The following is a 14080-nucleotide window of genomic DNA, read 5'->3' as shown; positions in this document are numbered from 1 at the left end:
TGTCACTTAAGTATCTTAGAAGTTTTAAGTCTGTAATATTCGGTTATATAGTCAGTCATATAGTAAGTCAGATTTAGTACCAATCCTTTTTTAACCCCCGACGCAAAAACGACGGGGTGTTATAAATTATAAAATAAATAAATATATTGGTGGGGACACCTTACACAGATCAACTTAGCCCCAAACTAAGCAAAGCTTGTACTATGGGTGCTAAGCGACGATATACGTACTTAAATAGATAAATACATACTTATATGACATAGGAAACATCCATGACTCAGGAACAAATATCTGTGCTCATCACATAAATAAATGCCCTTGCCGGGATTCGAACCCAGGACCGAGGATTAGCAGGCATGGTCACTACCGACTGAGCCAGACCGGTCGTCGCTATAATGTTATAAGTTTGACGTGTCTGTCTGTCTGTCTATCCGTCTGTCTGTCTGTCTGTATGTCTGTCTGTTTGTCTGTCTGTCTGTGTGTGTGTCTGTCTATGGCATCGTAGCTGCCGAACGGATGAACCGATTTCGATTTAGTTTTTTTTGTATGAAAGCTGAGTTAGTCGGGAGTGTTCTTAGCCATGTTTCATGAAAATCGGTTCACTATGTCGCAGTGGGGGGCTTTTCAAAATTTTAATTTTGTGGTTATTACTTTGTTTTAGTCAATATACTATTCCTATTGATACTTTCAGTAACGTTTAGTTAGTAGTTTGTCAAAATCACTGTCGGTTAGTTCGTTTGTCAGATTCACTACTTTCACTAGCATTCAGTCAGTCCGTATGAGTTAACAATTTCAATGTCAGTTAGTCAATATCAGTGACGCTCAGTTGTCAGTACTTAGTCAAGTAAACTACCAGTATTACAGTCCGTGTCAGTCACAAGTACCTAACGTTATATGTCATTTTGGCATTCGCAGCAGATCTGCCAGCAGTTTGTCAAAACCAGTCACGACGTAGACTCGCTAGTGGCTAGTAGTACTGTCAAACAATATCATGTCAATGTCAGTTAGTTGTCTGTCAAAAAAGAGTGAATGTTAGTAAAACGATGTTCGATGGATACTGCTAATCAAGTATTATATTGTAATCACTCGGTGTCAGTCAATGTCAATTTCAGCTAGTCAGCACTAGGCATACGATTGATACGATGCTGGCTGAATCAATTTTATAAGTCGATATAAGTGTCATTCAGTGCCATTTGCAGCTTTTGGCAATTAGTCAGTTACTGTGTCAATGTCTTGCAGTCAATGTCAGTTAGTCAATACCTATCAGTCATAGTAAATATCGATGATGCTAAACATCAACTTTGAAAAATATAGGCATTAAGGGTCTCCCCTTCAAATGATGTGCCAGACTTTTCCGACATGCAGTATTTAAAATATATTGTCAGTAAGTTGCCATTAGGTAAGTAGGTAATCAGTTGCGGTCAAAGTCGGTAATGTCAGTTATAAGTCAATATAATTATTGTCCCCTACAATCAAGCGTCATTGAAGTCAGTACTATTAATCACAGTCATCTCTTGGTAATGTCATGGATATTGTCACTAATAGTCAGTTTCGTATAAAGTCATCTTGGGTAACAGTCATTGTCAAGTTCTAAAGTCAGGTCAGTCTAGTCTTGCAGTAAAAACAAACTTACCTAGGATTTTTTTTTTGCTTTTAAGATGCAAAGTTAACGTCGAATTGTCATGCCAGTTTAATTGTGAATGTTTTGTCATTAATGTCTTGTGTCTGTCACGTCTTTAGTCATACTTGTCGTCGGACAGTGGCGTTATTCGAATTTGGTTTATCTACTTAGTTATTTTTTTTCTTAGTTATAGGTAATCAATAGTAGCATTTTCGACCAGATCGTTTAAGTCACTCCTGCACGTAAGTTTATTCTGTCAGTCATATAAGTCAGGCAAGCTCTATCCTAATTGACATCTATTGTAAAAATACTTCATTTCATCATTACTGGCCAGCCTTGATAAATGCATTTTAGTCAGCTACATACCTGTCTTGTCTTACCTACTAATATAATTGTATGTCGGTCATGTACTAGTGCTATTCAGTCAAAATGCTATGTATCATACTATAACTCTCAATTATTACACTAATTAACTCACAATATAACACTCAATTTACCTAGTCTAGTCTAAGACTGGACTAACTTACTCGTAAAAGTCATCCGTGATTCTCCTGAATTTACGTGAATAACGTGAATACAAAAGATCAATAATGACGTTTCTGTTTGTCAGCCGATCAATCACGATACTTTAATAGTCTCTCTAAAACTAATTTTAGTTATCCAGCCTTTCAGTTGTCTTGTGTTTGTTATAAAATTACTAATTAGTTTCTTATACATTCCATTATTTTGTCAATCAGTCATGTTTGTCCTAGTCTGGTTTAGTTTTCGGTTATTCTAAACAAGTTGTTTTTAGGGCGCTTAATACAAATCGTTTTGGTCAGTTTCAATTGTATTTAAGACACGTCGGTCAGTTATTGTTCGTCTCGTATTTATTTGTCACTCTAATTGCCAGTATTTAAGCCACTTTGTTTTCCTTCATTGTCCCGTAGTCCATTGCGTCAGTGAGTTCGTGTTCGACATATCATTAGTGATCAAATTTAAAACAGTAGTCATTGTCTGTCTCGTGCGTCTTTATAATTTGTAATTCATGTCACGGTTGTCTTGAGCATCATTGATACTTTCATTCACTCCTTGTATTTGTTGTCCTTGCCTAAGTGGGTCCTAGTGGGTTTGCTCAATTTTAGTCATGTCACTGTCCATAAAGGTTTTGTCTTCAATCGTTTGCAAGTTACTTGCAACTGAGTAATAATTTTCTTAAGCCTTATCATCTCTCTTTCAATTAATATTAATCACATTGTCAATAAAGTTATGTGCGATTTACTACCTATTTACAATGCAGTAATATTATGCAGTAATATATAAAAAAGTATGTAAAGTTTTATGGGGGATATTTGCTAAAGTTTGGCCTAGTGATTTTTTCCTGGACGTCTCCTCCTTAAGTTCCCAAAGTCAAACGGTCTGGGGATTTCCTTTAATGCGTACGGGTCGATTTTCATCGGAGGCATCCGGTGTGGCAGACCCTCGGGCAAGTCTTTCTCCTCATACGTCGCCCATTGAGAAGGACTGAAACAAAACAAAATTAGCTTCTTTAATATTTCGTTAATATCGTTTCGTCGTTCGTTATTGTCGTTTCGTTTCGTTTTCTATGTATATAAGTATTTATATATTATATATATCGTTGTCTGAGTACCCACAACACAAGCCTTCTTGAGCTTACCGTGGGCCTCAGTCAATCTGTGTAAGAATGTCTTATAATATTTATTTATTTATTTATTTTTAATAAGACATGAGTGGTTGTTGTAAATTGTGCTGACTCTAGTCATTATTTAAAAAGTAGAGACGGTAAAAGTAAGTCAACACATAACAGTAGAAGAAGAACGTAAGGATAGATTGTGAGCTTTATTAATATTTTTTGAATTGTACTTTTAGATAGTGTTCCACTTACTTGTTTTCACTGGGTATCACTTGGAAAGCCACGGACGGAGTCTTTGCCGGACTTGACGGCTTGGAGATCTTCACCCTCAGTCTCTCCGGATCTGGGATCGCCGACTTTTCCTCTGTTTCTTCTATGAGCGCCAGTTTGTCAGCCGACGACCTTTCCTCTATCATCACAGGCACTGGATGCCCCGGACTGTTATAGTTTTCTTTCAGTATTTCCTTCCTTTTAGTCTTGTTTGCTGCCTCGTCTGTCATACTTGAATCTGGATATTTTCGTAATACATTCCGAATGTAGTAATATTTACTGTTCGTTTTGGAGAGGTCAAGTATTTGATCCTCATCGTGACGTCTTGTCGGTCTCAAATTGTTGTAAGGTTTAGTCGCAGTCTCGTAATGGAAAAATGTTGACAGTTTCATGTTCTTCCTTTCGTCCGCATCTAGTCTGTCGTCTTCATAAGTTGAGAAGTCTTTACTTATTACTTCGTGTCTAACTGTCTGAGTTGTGTCAGTTTTTGTCCCTTTGTTATTTGTCATGTCGCCTTTGTATGTGCCTACATAACCAAATGTAACTAGTTTGTACGGATTTTCAGTCGTCAGTTTAATCTTGTCAGTTACGGAGATTTTGTCAATAGTTGCGTCAGTATTTGTAGTAGATGTCTGGAATTTGTCATTCGATCTAGCAGAAGAAAAATTATCATCGTTTGTGTTAGGTTTGTTATTTCTGTAGTTATAGTCGTCAGTTTTGTCTTCAAGTCTAATATTATAATCGTCGTTTTTATCGTCTTGTCTATTGTAATTATTATTCCTATCGTCTTGTTTGTATTTGTCATTTCTGTCATCTTGTCTATTGTAATTGTCATGTCTGTCGTCATATCTGTTAAAGTAATATGGTTTGTTAGGTCTACCGTACGTGTCGTCATAAGTCTGATACGTTACTTTCACTACGTCTCTGTCGTGCGTCCGTCTTGTAGTCGGTCGTCTTGTCGTTGTTCTTCTTGTAGTGTCTCGCCAGGACTGTGTGGATCTAGGCACGTAATTTATCAAGTAAGTATATTTATCAATGTTTTCAGTCACAGCTATTACCGGTCTGTTGTAGGGTCGCTTATGTTGTAAGTTATTTATAACTACAGATTGTACACTTTGTACTTCTTCGTCATCGTCATAGTCATTTCCGTATTGTTTTGTAGGTTTATTGTAATTGAGCCGTGCGTCAGCTTCTTCGTATCGTCGACTTTTGTTTTTAAAGTCAAGTTTGTCATCTATCTTTTGTAGAGTCTGCTCAGTTGTCGTTATGACATTTTTGTCAGTCAATGTTGTGTTCAATTTGTCATCTGCGCTGTCAGTTTTATTTTGTCTATGTGTAGGTTTCGGTTTTATAGCATTATGAGTATTATTTGCAACAGGAACTGGTTTCTTTTGAGGAGTTTTAGTAGTACCAGTCAACTTTTGATGCTTTTTTGTGGTTGAGTATTTTGTTGTAGATCGTTTGGTAGATGTTGTAGGTCGTTTGGTGGTTGTTGTAGTCTTTCTGTTTGTGTTTGGTCGTTCAGTGCTTTCGTCGTCAGATTTACTAATATCATTGCTTGAGTTAACGTCAGTCCATGGCGATAAATCAAAGTTGTTCAGTAAGCCGTTAAGGCAGGATATCCGATCGTTGTCAGTGTTGTCTGCAGAAAGAAATACGAAGGGCTGAATGCTGTCTATAGTGTCCAGGGTACGACACAAGATTTGGGCGAACGATATTCTACGTATCTGCTGTAATTGTGCCGGCGTTAAAGACGATTCGAAGCCTCCATTCTCATACCTAAAACAACATACGCATTAAATATACACATTTTACGTACTCTTTCAATATCTCATGATTCAGGAACCTATTTTACGAGTATGTTTATTGACTCACAAACAAATTACACTGATCTGATTAACCTGATACACTTACCAGAATCGATCACCTTTCCGAAGGTTTGAGAACTGTTGAGCGATAATGCAGGCAAACGTAGGACCCACTAGTCCACCCACGACCGGCCTTTCAGACATGCCTGCCGTAAACAGATCAATGTCATCCACGTGCCTAAAAAATAGTAAAATAATAAATCAAATAACTAGGTGAAGGAAAAGGTATGTTGGATTTAATAAGTTTGGTATCTATTTTCCTTTAGATCATTTCATCTTACAGCAACTTTTAGATCAAAAGTTTAAATAATATCCTTAGTACCTGTATAGACTCTGCAATCTCCTCACAGCACGCGGTGACATCACTCTAAACAAGTCCTCAAACTCATTTATTGGCGACAGCCCACACGGCTCCCGCCAAGCAGTATAAGGCGCGATTCCATGGTCTCTCCCCCTCTGAATATTGATAGCGGCCAGATCCATTCCGAAGTCAAAAGAGGGCGTTTGGAAAAGGTGGTTGGTCAGTTCCTCTGTGATGAACTCGTCGCGTTTCTGAATTGGCTGGTTCACCATGCCGAGGAGGAGTCGGTCCACGGCACCCATACTCCAGATATTGGAGGGATTTGTGAGTTCGTTATGGAGAGAGACATCTGTAAAGAAATGTTTGACACTCAGCGCTTGATCTTAATCGTCACGGCTCCTCTTCATGTCAATGAGTCAATAGGTTCAAGCCTTATGAAGTAAATGGAAGACAAAAACGTTGTCACACCAAGACTCACTGTTTTGCATAGGCCTGTGAAACCGGTCGTACCGCACCATGGAAGGCTGCACCAGGCTATGACCGAACCGAAAGGCAGCTGAGCCGAATGAGCTCGCAGGACTTGGGTTGATTTTCGGGCTGTAACCCTTGTAGTAGCCTTTCTTTAAAGGTTCCAAGTCGAACAGGCGCATCACTTCTTGACCTGAAAACAAGATAGTTTGACTGTAAGAATTATAAGCCAGAAATCTTTAGCTAGGGTGTCTACTGTCTTGGTTATATCTATTAGGCATTAATAAAGGTACCTCCGAAGGCGGAGAAAATGGGAACATTTTCAGGTCGAGTCCAAAGAGTGAAATGTCGATATTAACAATGACTGACCTAATACGATTGGGAGGAATTCTCTGTAGGTGATGTGCTGGATCATCGCGCCAACAATCTTTCGCGTTTCCTGGTATACTTTCTCATCGCTCCAGTGAGGGTTTAGGTGCGCCAGTTCTTGCGCCATCCTGTATGAAAAACATATTTAGTAGGGTTTAGTTTTGTATATTGACATCCAAAGTTAATCTGGACAACATCACAGAAAGGCCAGCATGAACGAGACTATTGTCTGATGCACCGTCAATCAGATTTCTTAAAAGTTTGGCAGAAGATATGTTAGATGTTACCTATTATGCTGCCTAAGCCACACAATGTGAGCGGCGACCAGTCCAGGGTGCTCATTGACCCTGGCGTCTCCTGACTTGAAGCAGTCGGAGGAAACAGCGCCGCCGCGGCAGAGCTCGTCTCGTCTCTCTGGGGGAAGTAATGGACGGCGGTTTTGGACGCGTCCGTACTGGAGCATTCCTGGAGAGATGTAAAGATGATTAGCACTATTAGCAGAGAGTTTTTCGATGTCTACATGGATAGTTAACAGGCAGAGTTAAGTACGAAGATATTTTCAATTGAATATCAAGGTCTCGTACATATCTTTTAGAAAGCTAGGGTTTGGCAAGGGATCTTAATAGATCATAACATAATGTCCCCGTACCGTTTCTAAACAGTCTCAGTTTATCCGACTGTCGCGCCGAGCTGGCATAGAGCGGCGACCCGTCAATGTAAGCGGAGACCTGATTCATCTGCTCACGCCAGCCCAGGGCACAGTCATCACGGGGAGCGGGGGACGACCGGACGAAGTCCAGACATCTGACTCCCTTTGGCCCGTAGAATGGATCGGACGGAGGAACTTCGATAGGCATGCATTCGGGGTGCTGCAAAATTTCAAGTTTTAATTAGTTTCTGAAGTTTCTAAATAGAGCATTACTTTGGTCTTAAATCTAAAGTACTCCTTTGCATTCGAGACAAAAATTGGTAAACTAAAAACTCACCAAGAATTCTCGAGGAACGAAATCCCGCCCGCCATCTTTACAGCACCGCGGCACCGAGCCGTTGAATCCTCGCGACTGTGACGACGACGTCACATCATGATCCAAGAACTGCCCCCACTGCATCAGCAGATGCGTTATACCCGGTGTTTCCACATGCTGGTCTTCGTGGACCGTGGAACTGATCTCTCTGGCTGAAGGTAGAGCAGAGCCGAAGACGGAACGGCGAGGGGCTTGGATGCCATCGGAGTAAGATGGGGGAAGGAAACGTTGGACGGGGGTCATAGTAGAACCCCATCTTGGGCGATTCACGTTGTTGCAGGTGCCATCATGAGTTCGGTACCTGGAACGGAATGTTATATTGTGACAGAAACGTTTCTAAGATTGAATAACTGATTTGCTTTATAAAAGTTTGTTGTCGAGTGCCGTTAGAGCGAAGTGACATCATTGTTATAAGTCTATTGTGTTGAGACCACAAGGCGTGCAGATCGATAAAACGAAAGATGTTGGCAAAGTAAATTGTAACGTTGAAATACATGTTCTATAACCTAACGTGTTAGAGTTGTTATTGCGAATTTTTACAGAACTGTACAGATTTCAGGCTTTTGTTTGATGTCCTAGAGCAATGACCGAACAACGAATAAGATGTTGTTCTCTTGAACGTTGACCTTACCTTGGCTGGCACATACATAAATCGCATTACCTATATGGTAGGTAATGTCACCCTTCATTTGGGGTCAGGTTGTAAGTATGATGACACACACAAGTGAAAGGCATTTTATACAGCACTCTATCCCAGACCATCTTTACTGAGATGGATTGGTCAGTTAAGACTAATTAACGTATTATTAGCTACTGACCTCTTAGAAGCTGGAGGGCATTTAGGTGCACCCCGCAATGGACAGTGCTGTAATAGCGGTGATTGCCGCAGAGCACTGGCAGCTGGGAACTGAGGGTCTTCTGTGCGGCTCTCCAGGCCATCACCGCTGTGGATAAGACACACTCTAATTAGGAAAATCATGGTTATTGTTTATTTATTTGATAAGGTCTTATCTTACATGATTATGGACCAATTTCCAACATCCGATTCTGCTGAAATTGGGAGTACTTTCTATGCAATTTCAATGCAATTAGGCATGCTGATATACTGCTGATCTGATGATGCAGAGGAAAGTTACAGAAGGAATTTTATGACAGAAAACGCAAACACATCGAGTTTGTGTTCATCGGAAAAACCTTTGAGAGGGAGGCACTTCATTACTATGTAAATGAGAAAAAGTACAGTCAGGTATAAAACTATTAGCCACAAATAACTTGGCAGTAACTTGTTTGTAGAAATCGCAAGCTAATTCAGATTCGTATTTACTTGAAACTTGGGAAGGTTATTATAAAGCAAAAGTACTATCTTAGAAGATGAGCCCCTGCAAATAGAGAAAGCGCTCCAGTGCTTGTTGAGCTAACAAGATAAGATGATTATCCTAGATTGTAGGTTATTATTGCGGTTGCGACATTTTTAGGGTTCCGTACCTCAAAAGGAAAAAACGGAACCCTTATAGGATCACTTTGTTGTCCGTCTGTCCGTCCGTCCGTCCGTCTGTCAAGACCCTTTTTTTTTTATGAGATAGGAGCTAACGATCAGATTGGTCGCCTGATAGTAAGCGATCAGCGGTCACCGATTGTAACAAATCTACGCACTTTCCTTCTCATTCAGCCGATCCAACATGTTTGTCTTAATTTTAATTAATATTCTACTCAGGAGTCGTTAGATACCTCGCGGAATCCGAAATTGTGATTTTGTGATCATGAATGTCACATGACCGGTCATTCTCACTCCAATAAATCCAATACTTTATTATCTACACTACATTAGATAATCTATTCAACCAACTTTGCGAGACGAACTATGTGGGACACAACTTTTCAAATTATCATAAGCAATGAGAGTGAAAACCCATCAGTTGTCAAAAATATTCTTAAGATCACCTGACGCGGAAGTCGTGGAAGTGTGTTAGGAAAGCGAATTATTCTTTAAAATTATAATAATTGGGACCGCAGTTTCACGAGAATGCCAAATTAGCTTATAATGAGAAAATCAACGCTACAGTGATTACGGTCAGAGGAAAATGGCCAAGTTTCAGTTGTGCCGCTGATTTGTGTCCGTAATCTGTTTTAAAATAGTGTCGAAATGGAAGAAGGGGTAATTAGAGAAATAATTGATGATTTTTTCAGACACGCACCTTTCGTGCCACCAACTGTTTCTAATATAAAAGAGTAGAATAATATACAGAATATAGTAGCATAATAGATAGCATTTCTGAAATAACCAACGAGAAAACCAAACCATCGAAATTTTGAAAGCTGGCCAGTTTAAACTAAACCAGTTCTTACGTAACCGCACGAAAATTAATATGATAAACGCACGCATGATAATTCGCCGCGCAGAGAAAGTGAAACCACTTTCAACTCCGGCGCAGGTTCGATAATATGACGCTTTGTTGTGCGTGTCGTAATATTTTATTTGCCTCGGGGTGCTTTTGGACGATATGAATAGCAATAGTGATTATTCTGTCTGATGTCTTTTATGCGATGAAATTTGATTGTTTGAAATGTGATCTTTACGCTTTCGGACAATGTGAAATGTTGGATCCCATGTTGGATGTCGGATGACCTTTGAGAAAGATATGTGCTGAATGGATAGTGATATATGGCAACAAGATTATTATTGCATTAACGCTGTATTTAACATAGGTATTTCAAGGAATAAAAATCGCCGTGTGCCTGCTATACGGCCACAATTCAAAAAACCGTTTTTTCGAGAAATCGCGTCTCAAAGTTTTGAGAGTATAGTTGAGGCTGTTGAATAGGATCTTACTTCCTGAGTTTTAGGTCTATAAATTTGAAATTTGACTTTTTTTACTCGGAATGATATAACCTTTCATAAGATCACGCCACTTTTCGCGAAAAAAATTTTTTTTTCTAGATACAAGGCCTGAAAGACAGGTATTTAGAGTTATGGCTGTATTGCAGAAACATTTTTTTAAGATTTTGAGATGCGTCCAAAATTAAACGAGATTATTGGATAAAGGTACCTTGCAAATATATATGAAAAACACCAAATAGTTAAAATAATTTTATTTATGAACTTTGACAGTATCACAGTAACGATAGCAATAATTATGTGTAACTAACTAGCTTATAATCATCAAAATTATACCACCATTCGTCATTACCAAATAATATTAATTATTTAAAATTGAAACAAATTAAACTTTATAGCTTACGATATTGGAGTCACCCTGGATAGAAGCCTGAATTTCAAGGAACACCTCACCAGCCTCTTTCCGAAGTTCAAGACCCGGAACAGCATCATTCAGAAGCTTACTGGAACTACCTGCGGTGCCAACGCAGCAACATTTCGGACAAACGCGCTATTCCTAGTCTACTCCTCTGCCGAGTACCTACTGCTCAGCGGTGTGGCTGAACAGCACCCATACTACCGCAGTTGACGCCTAGCTGAACCACACTATGCGACTCATCAGCGGCTACCTAAAACCAACTCCCACACACTGGTTGCCGGTGCTGAGTCATATTTTACCTCTAAACTTCCGCCGAGAAAAGTGCCTATTTCGTGAAATCTCCAAGATTCGAGCAGACACAAGTTTACCCATCCACCGAGACCTCGACGCGCTAAAGGCTCTCAGACTGAAGTCTCGACTACCCCCCGCAATTAAATTCCACGAAAGTGGGTCACAAGTAAGCCCCTTAGAGGCATGGATAATGGACTGGGTTAGCCAGAGCTCTGTCTAAGGAGCTGTTCGAGTTGATACTGGGGCCCGACCGATGGTTTGGTGTCGCCTTGTCGCTGCTGCCTATTGGGCATCTACTGTATAAGAAAGGAACCTCGACACGATAAGAAGAAGAAGAAGCCTGAACCGTTTTAGGACAGGCATCGGAAACTGCTCATCTCTGTGGTGCAGATAGGGATGGCGCGAGTCTGCGGAGTGCTAGTGTGATCACACTGGTCACCCAGATCAGACGTTGCACCATATAGTCTTCGAGTGCCCCATAACCAAGTTTAGCGGAAAAAGGGGTGATCTTAAGACACTTTCGACAAATGCCGTTGAATATCTTAAGTTAGTTTTTCAATAATTGATGTAGAGAACGACGTGTAAGCCATACGATAAATAAATGCAGACGGGTAAAAATTATTATGAACTCAGTAATGAGCCATATTGAACCGCGCTTCTAAGAAAACAAAGTTGAGATCTGTTTAATCATTTTGTGTAGTAGTTTCGGCGTCGGGCTGGTAATTTTGTAATAAAAAGTGTGATACTGACTGCTGTGACACAATATTTAAAGGGATTTATCGCAATTATCACTCAAATTTTTAGGACGCAACTCAAAAGTTAGATTTAAAACGTGTGCTATACAGCCACAACTCAAAACGGCCGTCGGTTTACATGCGAACATACTGGCAAGTGGCCGTATTGCAGGGAATCTTCTGACAATTTATGGTCAATTCCATACGGCCACTTGTGAGAAAAAGGCTCTTAAGGACCTTTTTTGCTATGGCTCTCGAAATAAGGTCGTAAATTGAACAATTTAGAACACGAATCTGCAATAATCCAGAAAATTAAAAATTTTGAGTTGTGGCCGTATAGCAGGCACACGGCGAAATAACAAACAGGATTTTTATTTAGGTATCGTCTTGGATAGGTTCCCATATTTTACTCTTATTTGTCAAGTTTTTAAATTCGTCCGATTCTGCTTTCGTCACCCATTCGTCGGAGGTTTTTGTCGGATTTAATTTTGTTTTGTTATTTGCCTTTTTCTTATTTCGGCTTTCGTTATTCGTCATTATTTGTCGTTATCGTCTAATTTTTTTTTATCGTCGTTAAAAAAATCAGCGTTGGTTCCATAGTAAAAGTTGTGCAGTAAATATTTTTTCCCTAAATTATTGCAAGTAACTGAGTAAACATCCTGTATACATATACATATTTGTAGATAGTGTTATATTTTATTTCTTTATGTGAACTAATATTGGATTGGATTAGACATTTGTCACAAGAATATGTTTAGGTTTAGCGATGTAAGCTTCTAACCTACACTACCTACTTATATCTCTCTACAAGACTTGTTTTATTCTGAAAGTCTTTACCATAGGTACCTAATTTACTTATAGAAACGATTATCTTCTCGTAAATGCATTTTTTGAAATAAAAGGTAGTTTCAATTAAATAAGGGTTGGGTACCAGAGTATTGTTTTATAAAAAAGATGATTTAAAAGTTCTAATTGATCTAATTCAGTAGGTAATTAGAAATTAAATTTATTAGGTTTTATTGTTCTTTTATTGTATTTATATCGGTTCATTATAAAGTTACTAAAGGAAAATATTGATTGAATTGCAGTAGTTCTATAGTTCTTTGTTTTACAAGGGGCAAAGTTGATGTTTAACCGCACGTGCCCATATTGAAGCCCGAGCAAGCGAAAGATTCCAATATTGAACCGCGAGCGTAGCGAGGCAAGAGGTTAAACAAACTTTGCCATTGAGTGAAACACAAATTTTTTTACCACACCAACACGAACAAAATACTGACTATAAAACATCAAACTAAATCAGATCCATAAATCTATTCAATATTTATGATTCAAATCAAAATCATAATTTATAGGTAAATTCTACCAGCCAGCTTAAGACATCAAGTTAAAATTTGTATGAAATTTTGTTATCTGTTTTCGAATAACAAAGTAAGCCTTTACCTCTTGGTATGGTGAAAATGTTATTTGTAGGTAAACAATTTTTTTTTTATCTGCGTTTCTTTGTAGATATTCAATTGTTTAATAAAATTATCTAAATTTATACTAACCTGACAGGCTCTCAGCTCCCAAAAATCCAGTCAGTCAAAATGTCAAGTAATGTCACTGTCACTGTTCATCGTCGTCTGTCACAAGTCACGTCACATCACTTCGTCAGTAAGTCACTTCGTCACACGGTCATGTTTCAGTCACATCTTTTCAGAGCGATAAAATGAACACAGGTCACATAGTCAAGTTTCAGTCACAAGTAAGTAAATGAACACATTTGTCAGTCAGTCTTAAGTCAGTCTCAGTCTTAAAGCATTGTAGGCAGTCTTAACGGGTGTAGTTGTCTTTAGTTTGTGTGACTAGAGCCGCGCACGGCGCCTGCGCGGCGCGGCGTGGTACTGTGCGCGCGCGCCGGTGTTCTGCGCTCAAATACTGCCACTTCCTCTCCGGTTGCAGCGACAAAGTGCAGCTAATTGAGTTTTTCTGAGTATCCGATTGCAATTAACGTGGGTTTATTGGTTTAGGAAATGCGTTTGCTATTCAAAGACTATTCAAGGCATTAGCAACTGAGTCAATAAATTCTAATTAACACAAGTCTATTGAAAATTATATTCTATTGAAAATATTTCAACTTGTGCTATCTTAAAGTAGTCACACCACTACAGTCAAACCTGGATAAGTGAGAACTGGATAAGTGAGAAAACTCTATAAGTGAGAGTAATAGCCAGGACCCGTCATTTTAAGCTCCCAAAACCTCTATT

The 14080-nt window shown here is 39.1% G+C and overlaps 1 protein-coding gene across 2 annotated transcripts in view; it reads right to left on the bottom strand.

Moving 5' to 3' along the window:
- Positions 1-1143: 1143 nt before the first annotated feature.
- LOC125233689 (peroxidasin-like) overlaps positions 1144-14080 on the bottom strand; it is a 51210-nt gene continuing 38273 nt past the window's right edge. Inside the window, exons 1-11 of one of the 2 annotated variants that reach the window (XM_048139773.1) lie at positions 13382-13729; positions 8374-8499; positions 7517-7856; positions 7180-7399; positions 6818-6995; positions 6531-6658; positions 6172-6354; positions 5715-6042; positions 5439-5570; positions 3507-5303; positions 1144-3124 (exon numbers count right to left, since the gene is read on the bottom strand). In XM_048139773.1, coding sequence (XP_047995730.1) covers positions 2968-3124; positions 3507-5303; positions 5439-5570; positions 5715-6042; positions 6172-6354; positions 6531-6658; positions 6818-6995; positions 7180-7399; positions 7517-7798 — 3405 coding nt within the window. In that variant the 5' untranslated portion in view covers positions 7799-7856; positions 8374-8499; positions 13382-13729 and the 3' untranslated portion in view covers positions 1144-2967. Of the gene's footprint in view, positions 3125-3506; positions 5304-5438; positions 5571-5714; positions 6043-6171; positions 6355-6530; positions 6659-6817; positions 6996-7179; positions 7400-7516; positions 7857-8373; positions 8500-13381; positions 13730-14080 lie in introns of those variants that run through there. The other variant, XM_048139772.1, reaches the window with a different exon arrangement.

Source organism: Leguminivora glycinivorella, chromosome 14, assembly GCF_023078275.1.
Source record: "Leguminivora glycinivorella isolate SPB_JAAS2020 chromosome 14, LegGlyc_1.1, whole genome shotgun sequence".
In the NCBI taxonomy this organism is placed as follows: domain Eukaryota; kingdom Metazoa; phylum Arthropoda; class Insecta; order Lepidoptera; family Tortricidae; genus Leguminivora; species Leguminivora glycinivorella.
Note: the sequence above shows the minus strand (reverse complement) of the source record. Positions and strands in the feature narration are given on the sequence as shown.